This window comes from Pezoporus occidentalis, unplaced genomic scaffold (genome assembly GCF_034315485.1).
Source record: "Pezoporus occidentalis ecotype Australia unplaced genomic scaffold, CSIRO_AGI_Poc_V1 ctg28, whole genome shotgun sequence".
NCBI classification, from domain to species: Eukaryota; Metazoa; Chordata; class Aves; order Psittaciformes; family Psittacidae; genus Pezoporus; species Pezoporus occidentalis.
The window spans coordinates 591,624-609,691 of record NW_026914718.1 but is presented as its reverse complement, the minus strand read 5'-3'; the positions used below and the strand labels follow the sequence as shown (position 1 = coordinate 609,691).

Sequence of the window (18,068 nt, the reverse complement as noted above, 5' to 3'; positions counted from 1 at the left end):
AGTAAGGCAGATCTTGGATTCTTCACAGAGCATATCTCTGCTTCCCACAGGTTTGCTACAAAGGGTGGAAGCAGGGAAGATAAGCGTCTATGCTAGCAACAAGCTGATTTTTACTTTTGTAAACTCCATAGTTACTAGAAAGCAGCTCATGATATCACAATATTTCCTCTGACCCCTGCAGATAGCAACTACAAACACTAGCAAGGAGCAATCCAACCTGAAAAGCCCTTGAGTAAATACCAGCTTTTCAAATTTCCCAGAGATTTCTTTAATTGCCATATTTAGATGCGAGCATTGAAAATGCACTGGAAGTAGTAACAGGTAAGAGAAAGAACCTGTTTGTAGGCATATTTAAAGTTTCCAGTTTTAAGCGCAAGAAGAGACAACTTTAATACACGAGAGTTCAAAGAGGTGATTTTAAAGGCCTGTTTGCACAACTGGCATCAGTGTACCAAGCGGGTCTTCTATTTCTCTTCATAATACAAATGTCTTATTTCTGGATGTTATAATGGCAAAGAAATAAAGACAAAAGTAAGCAAACAAACAAAAAAAACACCAACAAACACACACACACACACACACACACACCCCCCAACAAACCATGCCCCCAGATCCTTAAAATACTGTCCTGGTTCTGGTGGGATAGAGTTAATTTTCTCACAGGTGACTGGTGCAGTGCTGTGTTTGGGCTTTAGTCTGAGAACAGTGCTGGTAACACACTCATGGTTTAGTTGTGGCTCAGTAGCACCTACCCTGACCAAGGACTTTTCAGTCCCATGCTCTGCCAGTGAGGAGCAGCACAAGAAGCCGTGAGGGAGCAGAGATAGGACACTGGACCCAAACTAGCCAAAGGAGTATTCCATACCACAGCACGTCATGCCCAGGATAGAAACTGGGGGGAGTTGTCTGGGAGGGGCCAATTGCTGCTCAGTTTGGGCTGGGTAACGTTCAACAGGTGGTGAGCAATTGTAGTGTGCGTCACTACTGTTAAATATTTTGTTTAGTTTTTTGCTCTCTTTTTGTTATTTCCCTTTTCATTATAATTATTAGTAGTAATATTAGTATTACATTATACCTTGTTTCAATTATTAAACAGTTTTTATCTCAACGCATAGGTTTTATTTTTTTCCCCTGATTTTCCTCCTCATCCCACTGGGGAAGGGGAAGCAAGCGAATGGCTCCCTGATACTTCATTGCCGGCTGGGGTTAAACCACAACAGGTACCAAGCAAAAATGCTTGTCCAGGAAAATACCCATTAACAGCAGATTTGAATTAATTTCATCTAAGCCTTTGGACCCTTTAGTTTCAATCCTCCAAAGAGTGTTGAAAATATAATCTTGGGCTTTTTTTAATTATGCATGGAATATGCAAGATTATAACTGGCCTCTAATTAAACACTAGAATACAATTTTCCTCCAAACACTATAAAGCATTTCAAAACAATATCATGCACAAATTCTACTAGAAATTCAATTAAAAGGTGTTACTTATTTAATAACTCTAAAATCCATTCTGAAATGAGCTATACTAGCACCTTTAAGGAAACAAACATCTGCATGTCAGGATGTGCTGCTAAAGAATCAGATGCAGCCCAGGATAGAGGTTAGTGATACAGAAGAAAAGAGTGTTATCTTGCCTCACATTTCTTCATATTCCCCTCGGGGAACTTCTGCTTTGACTACTCGCAGATAGAAGGAGGGGCAGTGAACTACTAGAGGCATCTTGGTGGGGGCATGGGGCTCCAGCTACCAGAAGAGGGGCACCAAGAGCTCAGGGTCCTTCACAGTAGGTTTCCAGATCCCATTCAGACACTCTTCATTGCCCACTTCCACCAAAATCACCTCAATTTCCTGCATTTTTCAGAAACCAAAGTGGCACCATTCAGTTTAAACCCAAAGGCTTCACCTTTTAGAATGCAACAACGCTGAATGCCTTACACTGGTCAAAAGGACCATCTCCTCCAAGGATACTGACAGAAATAATATGATCCCCGTGTTCTGTGGAACAAGAAGCCAAGGTAACACTGTGCAATTACTCTGTCTAATCTTAACTGGTTGAACAGCACCTCGAAAAGTCCAATTTCAGACAATTCTGTTTTACATTCCAGAGTAGGTCTCAGGCACTGTCCAATCGTGCCATCTGCTGGGCAGAAATTTTTAGGTATTAGCAAAAGCTTTTGAGGACCCTGGGCAGTATCTCAGAAAGCATACTGCAGTCCTGGCCACTGAGTTTTTACCGATCAAATGGAGATGAAAGTGTGACAGTGCTGATACCTAAAGGACCCACAGCCAACCAGCCTGAAAGGCTAATAGAGCCCCCCCCCATAGTGGTTTTAAAACACTTAAGTACAATTCTGAGTACAGCCAAGCACAAATAGTAAAGTAAATGCAAAAAGTTTCCCAAGAAAGGGTCCAGTTTCCACTCCAACCATCCTTTTCCTACTGAGTTTTCTCAACAATAATAAAAGCAAATGCATTTGAGGAAATGAGCTAAAATAAACTTGGACACAGGAGTAATTTGATGGCCATTGTGACTGTCAAGGGCTCTGAAGTTAAGGTTTGGGTTTGGCTCTGTCATCACAATGCATGGCCAGAGTCCTTAAACTTCCCAGGCTTTCATTTCCCTCCATTTCAGTACATACAAGCATGTAATACAGTACGCATATATATATATATATATAAAATATAATACAATTAGTCCATACATGACAACTTTGATGAGCATTTTGGTTATATAAGGAAAATCAAAACTGATATACAAGTTAAGCAAAATGACTTCCACTCTCTTCACAAATCTAATTAAATGCTGACATCAGTCAGAAAGAAACCAGTGGGAGGTAACAGCACCCATTGGCTTTCAGTTCTCCTAAACCACCTAGTCATTCTCCCCACCACCCAGACTCCCACTGAACCAACCAGCACTCAGCACTTTTCAATCGCCATTTCACTTGCATTACAATGCACGGCTTCTGAAACTCAAGTTACTGTGAGTTAGTACACTCTATCCTTTCTGTAAGAGGAGAAGTTCTGCTCAGATAGAAAAAAGTCTAATGAAAAGGAAAAGCAACTGTGTAGAATTGACAAACTGAGCTGGACTATCAGATACCTGATGTGTTGTTCTTGTCCGTGAGAACGCAGGAAAACAAACTGATCATGTCCTTTAAGGCCTCTTCTTTATAAAAAACCTTTTATGTCTATGTCAAATGCCCCGTAACAGTAGCTTCTCTCTGTTCCCACCCCTTTTCTACCACCAAGCTAAGTTGTAACAAAACCTCTCCATTTCTCTGTATAACTTAGAGCTGTCACACAATAGCTGTATAGTCAGTGTCATACTGTTAAGTACTGATGAGCATGCCACTGATGGAGAATCTAAATTACAATTGGTTGCTGACGGCAGCAAGGAAGACCTGCAGTCTAAGTATAATTTTGACTGACATATTGGAATCTATGCCCACAGCAGAAATAAGTGCCATATGCACAGCCTAGTAAGCCTAACACGTAAACATACAGACATGCATATATGTATATACATTTAGTATTATTACATGCATATAAGATTGTTTATATGGCAGCTAAATAATATAGTATAATGGATTACCTTTGGCATTGTGAAATGTATATAAAAGATATACACATATACATGCAGCCGCACATATAAGACATGTTAATGTATATTTGCATGTATTAAAAGTGTTCAGGTACCTTTTATGATTTATTTTAGTAAGTAATCAGTTAAGCCAACAAAATCTATCTCTATACCTTAATACACAAATGCTCTCCATCGGGTTATGTGCATCCTTCATGCAAGGAACTTCTACTTTAAATTGCCAATGAAAGATGCAAAGAATGACAACAAAGATGCCTGTAGTATGGTTTTAAACAGCTGACAATCAGACAAGTAGAGATAAGCAGATTTGGCTATAGCAAACAAAAGCTAATCCACTTCTTGGTTTATATATACATCAGCTTTCTTGCTGCATAAAAAGAGCATCTCAGAGGAGGTTACTGCAAAGCGGATTTGGCTATAGCAAATAAAAGGTAATCCACTTCTTGGTTTATATATACATCAGCTTTCTTGCTGCATAAAAAGAGCATCTCGGAGGAGGTTACTGCAAAGCTACTAGGGCATTTAAGCTCACAAGTTCACCTAGGCCAATTTAACCCTCCAGTGAAGTCTTCTCCAAAGAAGATGCAAGTGGGCTTTATAGTTTTAGAACATGGAATCACAGAACAATCCAGGTTGGAAGGGACCCTGAAAGATCATCTGGTCCAACTTTTTGTGGGAAAAGGAACCTAGATGATATTATCAAGCACCCTGTCCAATCCATCTGCAAACTCTACCACATCCCTGGGAACGTTGGAATAAGGAAAAAGGAAGAAAAAGAAGGCATGTGTCTATGCCAGCCTACCAATCCCTAAAGCACAGCCATCTTATCCACTGCCACAGCATTGCTACAGCTACACACTTGCTACAAGCAAACTCTAGGCACAAACAGGAGTCATACTGGCTGGACAGGGTGCTGTGCCATCTAGCCTAGGTCATGCTTGCCTAGAAAGGTTGGACCAGATGATCCTTGAGTCCCTTCCAACCTGGTGTTCTATGATCATAGAGTCTTGTGAGTCTGTTCCGATCGTGGAAAATTCCCGAAGTACCAAAACTTCTCTGCTTTTTCCAAACTGTTTATTATTCAAAAGCAATCTTCCTCCCAATTCACACAGCATCCTGAGTGCTGTAACAAGCTCATGCAGGCTGCTTAGGATAGAAAAGAGAAATCCTTTATTTGCTCCCTTCCCTTGTAGGACATTTTTTACTTTTTAGGAACCTCTTAGTCCTCTAATTTCTAACCTCATCTAGGCAGTCCATTCCAACAGCCCCTCTGTTCCTGATTTTGGTAGACAAACTTTCTGCAGGAGTGAGACAGGTCAGCTCCCTCTTCCCAAAACAAGCCAAGTGATAAACAGCAAACAAAGTTTAAGGGTTTAGCTAGGTTTTTTTACTCCTCCTGCCTCACTCAGCTACCCACGGTCTACAGATCTGCATCTTCCCAGTTCCAAAATCCTTCCTTGGCTGGTGTTCAGAAGTGTGTTCCACAACACAACACTTGCTTCAAACAAGTTAAGTTTGCCTTCAAACAAGCACTGGAGTGCTTATGATGCAAGGTTATGGGACTGCTCCCTTCTCAGCAGCTGCCAGCACACAGCATGCCTCACCCTCAGTCATTTGGTCAACTGCTTGCACAATTCCTGCTGTTGAGGGTCACACACCCAGCTCCTCTCTCCCCTTCAATGCCAGCCCAAGTGCTTGTGGGCCTTTGCCTGAATGACAAGGGCCACAGTGTGAATACTAGGATGCAAACTAGTAACCCTTCAAGAACAGGCAGAGCTGGACAATCTAGAAACACACAGTATCACATACAGCTCCTCCACTGCCTCAGACACTGTATTTAACCAAACTCTCCAAACCTGCATTGCAAAAGAAGATGTGGACATCCCATAAATTGGTTTGCATACAGTCAGACAAGAATATAAGTGACATTGTGCTAGATTACCAGAGGTATAATGTAACACATTGATCCATCTGGTATATTTAATTATCTGCATACATTACATGAGATGAGCATTTGCCACTGGCAATTCTTACTGACTGTAAAAGTCAAATGATTCTTTCAGTGTTATCTAATACAGGAACATTTTCATCAAAGCAATTAAATTTGCCCATTATCTATGACTCTCTGTAAAGCAGCACTGAATCCAAAGCTTCACAGCATTGCCAGTCCATGCATGTATCTTAACACAAAATAGGTTGCAGAATAGCTGGTATTTTAATATAAAACCCAGCTGCTGCAGTCGTGTTTATGAAGAACTTCACTGGTTTTCTTTTTACCCACATAAGTGTATTTCCACACTTCATAATTAGAGATATGTAAATATTAAAGCTAATATTCAGAAGGCAACTGAATTTCTTTTACAGTTTAAAATCTCAGAATAATTGTTCTAAGAATTTTTTTTTTCTGTTTTGAAACATAAAGATATGCTGCTATGCATAACATCTCTTCATCCAGACTTTGATATAGTCTCCAATCTTAATAGAGAAAGCCCTGACTTTTCAAAGCCTGTAACAATTAGATTTGGAAAGAAGACATACCAGCAGGCACTGTTTTTGCTAAAAAGGTTTTTTGCAATACCCAATTTCACTGTGTGTCCAGCATTTAAAAACTGTTACTGAGATTCAAATACTGACTAGTCACAAAAATCTTTACAAAACACATTTAGATATGTTTGATGCATATGGTATTGCTGGACCATGTAGTGCTCATACTGAGAGGCTTTTTACTGAAAATTAGAAGACTAATGCTTATTTCAAACAAGAAAGAAATTACTAACTTGATTCCAGGTGCTGAAGCCTTAGAAAAACATCCACCCAACAAATGATAGCCATCTCTTTGGAAAACTCCAGGAGTCTCGGCAGTGCTGGTGCTTCACTGTGAAGAAATGCGAGTTTTCAGTGGTGTAATAGCATCTGTATCACTTACCTGTCATAAACATGATCCAGCCCATTCTACAGTACACAGATGGCAAAGTACTTTACCAAAGAGACAATGTTTCGCTAACACTAAGGGTTTTGGAAAGTGGTGGGAGAGGGAGAGGATTGAGTTATCTTTTGGTTGGTGAGTTACACTATTAAAAACAAAACAGTTTATTGAATGGTGAACGCAATAGCTGTTGTATGCAAACTACAGTAACTCCTGAAGCATACAACTAAATAACCAGCTACGTGCTATATTATAGGCTCACCACCAGATGGGGTGAAATTCACAGAATCACAGAGTGGTGTGGGTCGGACAGGAACTTCAGGTTATTCAGTCCAGCCTCCTGCCAGGGTCAGAGACACCTCACAATAAAGCAGGTTGCTCCAAGCCTCGTCCAACCTGGCCTTGAACACTGCCAGGAATGGGGCAGCCACACCTTCTCTGGGCACCCTATGCCAGCACCTCACCACCCTCACAGGGAAGAACTTCTTCCTTAGATCTAACCAGAACTTCCCCTGTTTCAGTTTGAACCCATCACCCCTTGTCCTATCACTACAGTCCCTGATGAACAGTCCCTCTCCAGCATCCTTGTAGCCCTCTCAAACCCTGGAAGCTGCTCTGAGGTCCCCATGCAGCTTCTCTTCTCCAGGCTGAACAGCCCCAGTGTTCTCAGCCTGTCTTCATATGGGAGGTGCTCCAGCCCCTGATCAGTCTCATGGCCTTCTCTGGACGTGCTCCAGACTCCCACAGTAACATCCCCTGTTGCTGCTCTCCCTTTAATCTTGACCCACAAACTCTCATTTGGCTCAACATCTATCCCCAGGCAGAGCTCCATAAGCTCCAGCTGGTCATTGACATAAAGCGCTACACCCCCTCCCTGTCTCCCCAGCCTGTCTTTCCTAAAAACCCTATAACCTTTCATTCCAACACTCCAGTCACAGGAACCATCCCATCATGTCTCCGTGATGCCAATGAAATCATATCCTGGCAGATATGCACACATCTCTAACTGCTTTTATTCCCCACACCACATGCATTTGTGTATAGGCAGCACCACCCCTTCACCCATCTGTTAACATGCCAGACTGAACCAGGCATTTCATTGGCCTCTCCTTTGAGCTGGGGGATCCATGAAAAACTGAGCCCCAGAGCCCCTAACTGCCTTTCCAAAGGCACTGTAGCATTTCTTAATGCTCTCCAGACTGCTGCTGGCTGAAGTGGGTAACAGTCAGTGGGACTTACTAGACTGGGAAGCACCTGAGCAACATCTCAGATCCAAGCCTTCACAGGCAACACACCTCCCTCAGGAGCAGGTTGGCCCAACAGATGGGTCCCTTTGTACCTTTCAGAGTCACCGACTGCTATCACCCACCACCTCTCCTCGGAAGCACTGCTATCACTGGTCGCCATTTTCTTTACTGGTGGGGCAACTGGCAGTTCTGTTGTGGTGGGTGTTGCCTCGTTACCCCCCTGCAGAAGCGGTTCTGGGTGGGGATGTCAGGCTTTGGAGGAAGCCCCTGGCATTTATTTGCCTTCTTCCTCCCACTTTTGTTGGGGTTTTTCAGTTACAAGATCTCACCTCCCCACGGACAAGCACCCTCTCTCCTTTCCGTGTGTTCCAGGGGCACATCTGTGTCCTCTGCACCGTGGCCTGCAGGTCCCCCACAGCCTGGGCTTGGAGCGAGCAACCCCACTCCCTCTCAGCCTCCCTGATGTCCCTCAGGCCTTTAACCGCCTCCCGCACCTCAGCCCTCAGCAGCAGATCCTCCCTCGGGGCGTACCGCGCACAGTCAGTCCTCAATTCGTCCCTTTCTCCTCGAGAAGCGATGTGAGGGCACTTTGTACCGCTGAGGCCGCTCCGCAGCCCCTAACCTCCGCCTGAGCCGCGCCTTCGCACTGAGGTAAACCCCCTCCAGACGCCGTCCCTCCCGCCCTAGCCTCTGTTGCTGTGGTAACGCCCAGATCTCGCCAGCGACTCTCGCGAGAGCTGCAGGACTGCGGCGCTTCTCCGGCCAACATGGCGGGCCCGTGCTCTAGGTGAGAACGGGCGGGCTTTGCTGCGGCTTCTCTCGTCTGTTGCATCACTGTCTGCAGTGAAACTCCAAGGCAGGACGGAAAGGCCTGTTGTGCTGCTGCAGGGCACTGCTGGCTGCTCCTGAGCCTCCTGTCAACCAGCACCCCCGGGGCCCTCGCTGCAGGGCTGCTCTACAGACACTCCTCTCCCCATTCAGACTTGTGTCCGGTGTTGGTCATCCAGGTGCAGAATCCAGCATTTGGGTTTGTTCCCAAGACCTGACTGCCACACCAGTATGATATTCCCTGCTGATGCCTGGGAAGTTGGAATCTCCCATAAAAAAAAAACAAAACAGACGTTTATCTAGAAATTTCTGCTGAGCCTATAGAATTACCTGTCAGTGCTGTCGTCTTTCCTGGGTGATTGCTAGGAGACACTCACGACTCAAGAACATGGAGCCAGGCTCTTTCCAGTGGGGCCCAGTGGCAGGACCAGAGGCAATGGGCATAAACTGAAACACGGGAGGTTCCTTCTGAGCATGAGGAAACCATTTTTTACTGTGAGAATGGGTGACCGAGCGCTGGCACAGGTTGCCCGGGCAGGCTGTGGAGCCTGCATCCTTGGAGATACTCAAAAGCTGCCTGGACATGGTCCTGGGAAACTGGTTCTAGGTGGCCCTGTTTGAAGAGGGGAGTTGGACCCTGTGACCTCCAGAGGTTCCTTCCAACCTCAAGCACTGTGATTCTGCAAATACTCAAACACTGAAGTGGTACAAACATCTGTGCTTTATGCAAGCCAGTAAATGTCTTCCAAGGAAGGGAACAAGCCTTTGTTTGGTACCCCTTGCACTGACACGCAATGCAGATCCCTTCTCAGTTATTCAGCAAGATCCTCTGAATTTTCTGATAGCTCCCCTTTGCCCTCTTGGTTGTCTGCCAGACTTGCTAAGTCTCCTGCAAGCTTCCTGTTTCCTACTTTGGCTTCTGAGCACTTCTTCAGCTGTTTGCCCTCCTAACTTCCTTTGTACACACACTGCCGGATGTAGTTTACACTGTTGTAACCCTTGTGCTAGGTGTCAACAGCAGATGCAAAGGAGAGGTTCGCTCAGGCTATGCAGTGGGCCGGGTTTTCTTCTTCCAAGAGTTTTCTATGGATGCATTTTAGATCCCAAGGCAGCGGCTCGTGCCCCTTTTGAAGAGTCTGGCTGTTCCCTTCGTGGTCCCTCCAGAGAAATTATTTCACTGACAAAAAGTTTAAAACCCCAGGCCTGTGCATCCTTTCAAAGACAAAAATGTAAGGGCTGAGTGCTGACTTGTTCAGCCTTGCCAAAGGAAGACTGGGGGACACAAGGGGGGGGTCACATCTCTTGCTATAAATACCTCAGGGAGAAACCAGTTATTCATGCTAAGAGACAATGCTGGCATAAGCACAACTGCATATAAACTAGCTGTGAGTACATTTAGGATGAATGCTGAAAGCAGATTTTCATCCACTGGAGCAAAGAGTCCCCCAGAGCAGCCTTTACAGAGGAGCAGTAGCAGCACACATGCGCGGAGTGGCATCTGAGTTCAAGGAGAAGAGTTTAACAGGAGACTGGACTGTGGCACAGAAAATCCAGTTGTGATCTCTTCCACATTATAATTCATTCCGTTAAAGGATGAATACTTGTCATGAATAATTGTCCTGTGTTACGCCCATGCATGAACCTCCCACTGGCCTGTAGTGATGAATGGCAGTCAAGACACTGAATGAATTCCTGCAGCCTACTCCTCATAGAAATGGCATCAGCATGACATACTAGAATTTATCAGTCTCAGAAGTAATCCCACTAAAGCATGCACATCACCTTCAGTGTGTGGCTGATGCACAGATTTTGCACTCTGAGGGCTATTTCAGCTACGGATTAGGTTTCTCCCTCTCCCCTCATGCTCCTCTGGAAGTTTTTCCAATGTAGTCACCGTGGAGGCACAGTTAAATGGGTACAGACATCCCAGAACATGACATCATATATTCTCCCTTCTACACTGAAATAAGCAATGCAGGCAAAAGGCGCTTTTATATCATTATAACAGCAAATGAACTTGGAAAATCATACGCATTAACTAGACTTGAACCACGAACACAGACTCATAGGACACCCAAGTCCTTGAAAGAAATCTTGAAGGAACTAAACTAAACCCCTGTTCCAGCACACAAACTAGTCTTATCTCACCAAGTTTTTGGTTATTAGCATTGTCAGAAGGTAACGTTCTTTCCAAGCAGACTGCCCTGTAACATTGTGTTGTGAAATTTCACATTCATCATTTTATTATAATCTGAACAGAAGCGGTATCTGAAGAGCAGAGAAAATGACTATACAAAGAATTTATAGAACATTAATTTACATACTGGAGACCTTCTGGTGCTTCTTTACAGTTTCAAGAAAAAGGCAAAAATTTGCACTAGTAGGTAAAACCAAGAAGGAAACATGAGATTATTTTTTTTAATGATACTGTTGGATACATGGAAGTCATTCAATTAAAAACATGGCTTTCAGCATTTTTGTAGTTTAACACTGTACGATTATAGTAGTACATTTACTAAGAAGGTTAATAGGAGTCTGTCTAAATACGTATGTCACTTGCTGCCATTAGTTATGAAACTGCATATACACATCTACCAAAAACCTTGAAAGAAAGTGCTGTATTAACTATTTAGTCTTGTATTTGCCATGAGCAAGTGTTTCGTGAATATCTTTCTACATACACTACATAATGGTACATACAGAATTATTTTGCTTTGTGCATTTTTTAATTCATTAAAAGCAAAAGCAGGTGGCAATATAACATCCAAAGGAACGCATAATAAAACACCTCCCTTAGAAACAGGGCAACTTCTTTACTCCCCACTTACCAAGTAGAGCTAAACTCCCAGGAAACACCACCAGGAATGTCAGCGTTCAATTCCTTATGCTCTTGAAGCCAGCAGCCTGAGAAAGAACAGGGACTAAAAAATAAGGCCCTGAATGGAAATGGTAAAATTGGGGGAAAAAAAGGACACTTTATTTTCAGCCCAAAGGCCAACACATGGTGTCTAGCAAGACACACTGGAATTTAAGTGTCATCTACAGAATCAAAAAAATGTAGTAAAAATTCCTTCTCATTTCAGTGCTAACAACACATCGGATTTAAACCTAATTCAGACTTAAACGTAATTAAGATGTCAGCTGGAGAAATTCACTGGGCTTCAACTGGCTGAATATTAAAAGGAAACTTGTCCTCACATGTTTCAAAAGGATCAAAACTCCTCAAGAGCTGCATTCCCTTTTGGATGGTACATGAACACTGTTTAAGTAGTATACCTCTGTGTGAGAAGAACAGAAGTATTTGGTACAAATCAGAGGCACTTGCCTTTGTTGCTTCAACGGTAGCTACTATGCTTTGGATTGCTTCACCCTTTTACAGATATCCAATGCCCACTGCTACTGATTCTCCACTACCCAGTCCAGATACATTAAACTTCAAATATTTTTTCTCTCTCCCTCTGTTCCTCACCCTCTTCCTTTTAAAAAGTATCAAGTTATTTATACAAAATTCATAGTTACATCAGTAACTCTGGCTATGATCACTGAGTAATGTTTCCATGATCCTAATACTTTAGGAAATAGGGAGAGAGCTGTTAATATAAGACAGATCATACTTTATACAGGACAGACCAAATTGGTGGAAACTTCTTACCATACAGCCCAACCAAAGTTCCCCATTCCATTTAAATATTATTTAGTAAAAATGAATAAAATGATTAAATCCTCCAGTGGGTACAGTTACTAGTTGATCCAGCACCTCATGCACTGGCATACCAAATTCAGCATGTCATTTTATTTCTTAGTTTGTTGCTATAATGTTGACAGCCACACATCAAATAGAGGCAGTGAAGCTTTTCAGCACTGTCACAAGTGAAGCTGTTTTATTACCATCAGTTGTGATACAGGGGTCTAGTACTGCTCTTTTTGAAGTGAATGGGAGTTCCAGAGTAGACTTCAGTGGCTTGCTCTCCTTGTGAAGTTTTCCACTGTAATCTAGCTTATCAGCTTTCTGTAAAGGTAACCAGCACTCTGTTATGCATTTAAAATACCAATGTACACATACAGAGATCTGTGCAAGTGTGACAGTTGTAGAAATCATTACATAAATGTTCTCAAGAAGTGGGACAGAGTAACAAAATATATTCCATTCCCTTTTGGATTTCCAAACTCAAGGAATTCTTAAAAAAACGGTATTATAAACCAAAAACAGTTCCTAAAGATCAAAGGGGGGAAAAAAAGGCCAAAAAAATCCATAAAACTCCAATAAAAATGGGGCTGGAAGAATCCACAAATATTAGGTAGGGGAACAAATATTACTACCAAAACAGTACTGCAGAGACAGGAAATGGGAAGTAGCTTATCACTGTAAGACAAAAGTCAAACTATGCGACTCTATTTAGCAAGGCACAGGCTATAAACACTTCTACTTATGCAAAATAGAGCTGAAGAGGCAAAGCCCAACAATGGCCTAGTTAAAGAGTATCTCTATGACATACCAAGATCTGAGATCTACTATAAATAATCTGGCAAAGGTTAAAAAAAGTATAAATTATAAAGTTTTCTTCTTTTCCCTCATTTTTATCCTGTAATTATTATAATACAGAATCTTCCCTGCTTAGTTCTCTGTATAAAAAAATAATACAAAACCCCAATTACAGATTTCCACACAACTTTTTTCTGCCACCTCTCCCCTATTTAGAATTTTTCCAACTAAACCAGCCCAGCCCTCTTAACACAGAGCAACCTCCCTGAATGCTCCACATTTCTGCTCCTGATCAGAAATCAACTTGCACAAACCTTCTCTTCACGTACATCTTCCCCTTTCTCCATTCAGTTCCCATCACTGATCACATAAGGATGAAGGGAAGAGCAAATAGTCTTCCCTCAGACCATCATTCCCTTAAGAGCATGTTTGCAAGGCCTACAGCTACCATTGATGCAACTATGGCAAGTGTCTTTGGAGGTTATACAAAACATTTTCTGCACAAAAGAAGTAGCACAGCCTAGTGAGTATTTCTGCTCCAACAGATGATGAGAAACAGCATGTGAAAATGTATCAGAAACCCTTCAGGAGAAAAGTTTTCATTTATGCTTCATTCAGGTTTGGGCCTCACAGGTTTGGGTGGCACCCACTTTCTTTTGTTTTGTCCTTTGATATAAAAACAAAGAAATAATGCTTTTGTTAATTTAGAGGCGTCTTCAAAGAAAAGGCAAACACAAGGCTCTTGCGACAGAATGCAGCTAGACTGTCCTATGCTTTCCTTCTTAGGAATGACAAGGGTCAGGCGTTGCTGCTGAATATGCTTTCTCCCTCTCTCACAGTGCTTTCCTTCAGTGGAATCAGTGAAGAGCTCTGAGTCAAGGATGTGAAGGCATCAGATCTTCTTCTGGGATCCGATCATGACCTTTGATACAAAGTTCACAATGGCGCTGGCAGGTTGCTCTGGATCATGCTCTGCAAATAGGTGGCATATGTTGTCCGTGGCACTGCCTTGCTTCCGGGCAACGAACCCAAATACTCTGCAAGGACAACAGACAGACAGGCATTGCCTCATTTCATAAAGCAGAAACGATACTGCACAAGCCAAAAGCACAAATAAGACTTCATCTCTTCTGATCGACAAGGTCCTGGCTGACTGCTAAACACAGTGGTTCAGGTGCAGCAGCTAACTCAGGAGCTCCTGAGTGGCTCAGGACAGCCACAATCAGCTAAAGAGACTGTCCCCTTCCTTCTGCTCTGTATTAGATCCTGCACAGTCTGCTGTCAGAGACATGCTGCTGACCCTGGGGAATATACTTAATCTGATTCTGTTCTGCTTTTCTTTTACCTGCTTTGGGGGTATTTGGTGTGGTGTGTCAGGAACGGCCTAAAAAGTGGGTTTGAAGGCCATGGATCTCAGCAGACAGAGTGCTGGAAATAGGACTTAAGCAATCTATTTCTGTTCCTTTCCAGAAGCCAGTGCCTAAGCTCTCCCTGTTTAGGGGGTTTCTTTTGGTAAGGGGGGAACAATGATGCTTGCCTTCAACAGAAAGTGCTTTGCAATCCACTGCTAAGTATATATTTATGCCACACACTAGTACTGCTGGGAGTGTTTTTATCTATCTGCTGGAGGGGGGGGTGTCTTTTTTAGAGCTATCAGTCTGAGTGGGACAAGTAAGCTTGTGTTAGCATTGCTGGACAAATGGAACACAAGACTGAGTAGCAAATGGCTGTTTTCATTTCTGAAACTTTAGTCGAATCATAGACCTGCAGCCTTAGTAAACCACACTAACTCTGGCTCCAGACATCCCACTATCACATAATTACGCCCCGACTTGCAGAGGTGCAGGTGACGTAACTAAAGTCTAATTACAGTGGGCAGAGAGATTTTTGTCTCAGGACAGCTGCTTTCCCTTCTACATCTCTGACAAGGATAATACAGAACACTAAGAAACTGATATTCCTAAAACATTCAGTTAAAAGAGACTCAGACAGGTGCCCACTTACTTTGCAGAAAGGCCATCTTTCATCCATCTGGTCATCCACGTAGGAAACAGTAAAGAAAACAAAAAAAGAAATAAAAATGAAACCTATGTTAGTTTTTTTCTTTTAGATCAACAATACAAACAGCACATTAGAAACACAGCTTGTCTTCCTTACTTTCTGTCCTGTGGATCCAAAGCACAGAAAATAACAGTGTTGACTGGATAATGTCGCCGAAAAAAGAGTCTGGGTAGAAAGAAAGAGAACAGGTTTTAGGAATAGTTAAGATGCTTAAAATATTAAATAATAAACTACATTTCATCTCAATTTAACAATGACAATATACTCTTTTTGCTATCTATGAGTGACTTTGAAAGCCACCTGAACTGCTCCAACTAAATAAATCCATATTTAGAATAGTAACATCAAGTTTTTGAACCAAAGGAAAACTGACCCTCAAGCTAAGAAAAAGAACTGGAAGTATGAAATGTGGTTTTTTTTTTAACCAAAAAATGGCCATTTAGATACTGTGTCTGTGGGAAATGCAACTTCTTGGAACTTGTGAATATACTAAGTTTCAAAATACAAGCACTTGTAGGCATTATCATGTAAGGTTTTGTCCCTGATCTGCTGTAAACACTTGCAGACCCCATGGAATTAAGAAGTCTGGCACTTCTTTTTTTTAAGCTAGAACAAATTCCTATTGCCCCTCCTTTGTTATTGTCAGTTATCAAAGCTAAAGACTTTGTGGTAGCCTTAACTGCATTCAGTACAAAGTAAACATAAATTACCTTTGTATCATAGTATTTTATAGGCTATCCAAAGCCCTATTTCAGCTACACAGTGATGCGCACTGTCTGCTTAGGCCAACTCTGCTGATACTGGCGAAAGATACCATGAAGATAAATTATTTCAGTGAATAGGCTGAATATCAAATGCTGGCAAAGCCATTACTTTCCCTTTGATTAGAAATAACCATTCATTAGAATAAAAATGCCATGGCAAAGTGACCTTCCAGATGTAAAAGCTGACATGTGGATTGTAACATCCATAGCTTCAAACATTCATTCTCCAGTCCTTTGGACAGCTGACTCCTTCACTGTCATTCCTTAATACATCCTATTATCCTCTGAGAGAGTGCAAAATGTAACTAGGAAAATCAACAGCAGCCAACACATGTAGGGGACAAGGTTGGATATTCTCTTACTTTCTTTGATTATCTGTCAACGTGATTCCCTGTGCAGACACTTTGAAATGGACAACGGTTGAGACAGGAGAAGGGTCTTGCATCAGTGTCAGGCTCAAGGCTTTCTGTACTGCCTGGTAGCCTGTGAGGGACTCCATCTCCACTGAGTTCAGGTACCAGACATTACATGCTGTAATGAAAGAGAGGAAGGACTTTGAGAGGTCATTACCAAGCAGCAATCAAACAGGTGTCTTTTGAACAAAACCAAACAGCATGTAAACTTTCCACCTTCGTAAAGCAAACAGGGAAGACCAGCAGCAAACCTTGTGGGTGTGTGCCTCACCATGTTCCACTCTTGCTTCATAGAATCACAGACTGGTTTGGGTTGGAAAGGACCCTGAGATCATCCAGTTCCAATCCCCTGCCACAGGCAGGGACACCTTCCACTAGACCAGGTTGCTCCAAGCCCTATCCAACCTGGCCTTGAGCACTGCCAGGGATGGGGCAGCCACAGCTTCTCTGGGCACCCTGTGCCAGCACCTCAGCACCCTCACAGGGAAGAATTTTTTCTACAGAGTTCAAGACTAAATTCTGGAGATAACAGGCCTGTCTCATAGCAAATCTGAAGCAAACACTAGGAAAGTAAGAATTAATATTATATAGCATTATATACTAGACTATAATACTGTGTAATACTAGACAATACTGTATGGTAACTGTGCCATATAATACCATACAGTGTTAATTACTATTATATAGAATTATTCACATGTTTAAATACTTTGGGACTTAAATACTTTGGTATAAAGTAAAATTTACAAGCAGGTTAAGAGCATTTTTGCTCTTGGAAAGTCCTCTGTCTTACTCTGCAGCACAAACAAGCAGGATTAAACCCATCCATAGTGAAACACAGGTGCTGACAGACTTTGTGTTTTGATAAAATATTTGCATAGGTATCCAGGACAGAGGTTACAACTCTGGCAGCTGATGCATGCAAATTACCAACTAACATTTCATCTGTTTAGCAGTTTAGTTTGACTTGCCAACCTTAATATGAAAGCAAAGACTAAATTAAATCTAATAGCTTCTCTTCCCATATGGCTATTCTGTAATCTGACTAAAGCTTTCTCCTATGACTAGCTACACAAAACACACAGCCAGGCACTGGCACTTTCAAAACAACCTAGCAGTCGCACAGTTAATGACTGCATAAGCATGAGTTAGATCCCAGCATGATGATCAGCCCAGTAACTTCAAGCTCTGGTGTCTGTCAGTGAAATAAGGGATCCAGAGATTTGTTTTATTTCATCTGAAAGCAGCAAATTTCCCAAATGTACTTGCACATTGCTGTGATTGTTTCAACAACTTTTGTTTGAATAGTTACTATTCAATTACAATTCATGCAGAGAGGGGTTTAAGATGACGAATGCAAGTTCAATGAGGCCTTCCTCGCTGAACAGCCTTCTGTCTTGTCTACCCAAAATGGTAAATAACATTCCAAACCATAAGCTCTCCTCACGTCATTACTGGGTATGTTTGGTATAGTTCTAAAGCTCTTCATTATCCTTTCAGCCCTTCCCACCACAGGAAGCTTGCCTTGTTTCACAGTCACACTCCACTTTGGAGACCCAGATGAAGTGCTTCTCTTCCTCTGCTGTCACACACTGCACTGGTGTCAACAGAATGTTTTCAAGTTTTGTTTCTAAATGAATCAGCCAAGCATTTTGTCTAAATTGCCCTCAATCTGATAGTTCAAAACACGTCACCAAATACTGTGTCTTTCTTTACTTCTGTAGCACAAAAACCAGTAA

The 18,068-nt window shown here is 42.3% G+C and overlaps 1 protein-coding gene across 3 annotated transcripts in view; it reads right to left on the bottom strand.

Moving 5' to 3' along the window:
* Positions 1-10,820: 10,820 nt before the first annotated feature.
* TNS3 (tensin 3) overlaps positions 10,821-18,068 on the bottom strand; it is a 197,475-nt gene continuing 190,227 nt past the window's right edge. For all 3 annotated transcript variants that reach the window (XM_062625324.1, XM_062625326.1, XM_062625325.1), the window contains exons 30-33: positions 16,279-16,447; positions 15,249-15,317; positions 15,096-15,122; positions 10,821-14,128 (exon numbers count right to left, since the gene is read on the bottom strand). In XM_062625324.1, coding sequence (XP_062481308.1) covers positions 13,984-14,128; positions 15,096-15,122; positions 15,249-15,317; positions 16,279-16,447 — 410 coding nt within the window. In that variant the 3' untranslated portion in view covers positions 10,821-13,983. The remainder of the gene's footprint in view (positions 14,129-15,095; positions 15,123-15,248; positions 15,318-16,278; positions 16,448-18,068) is intronic.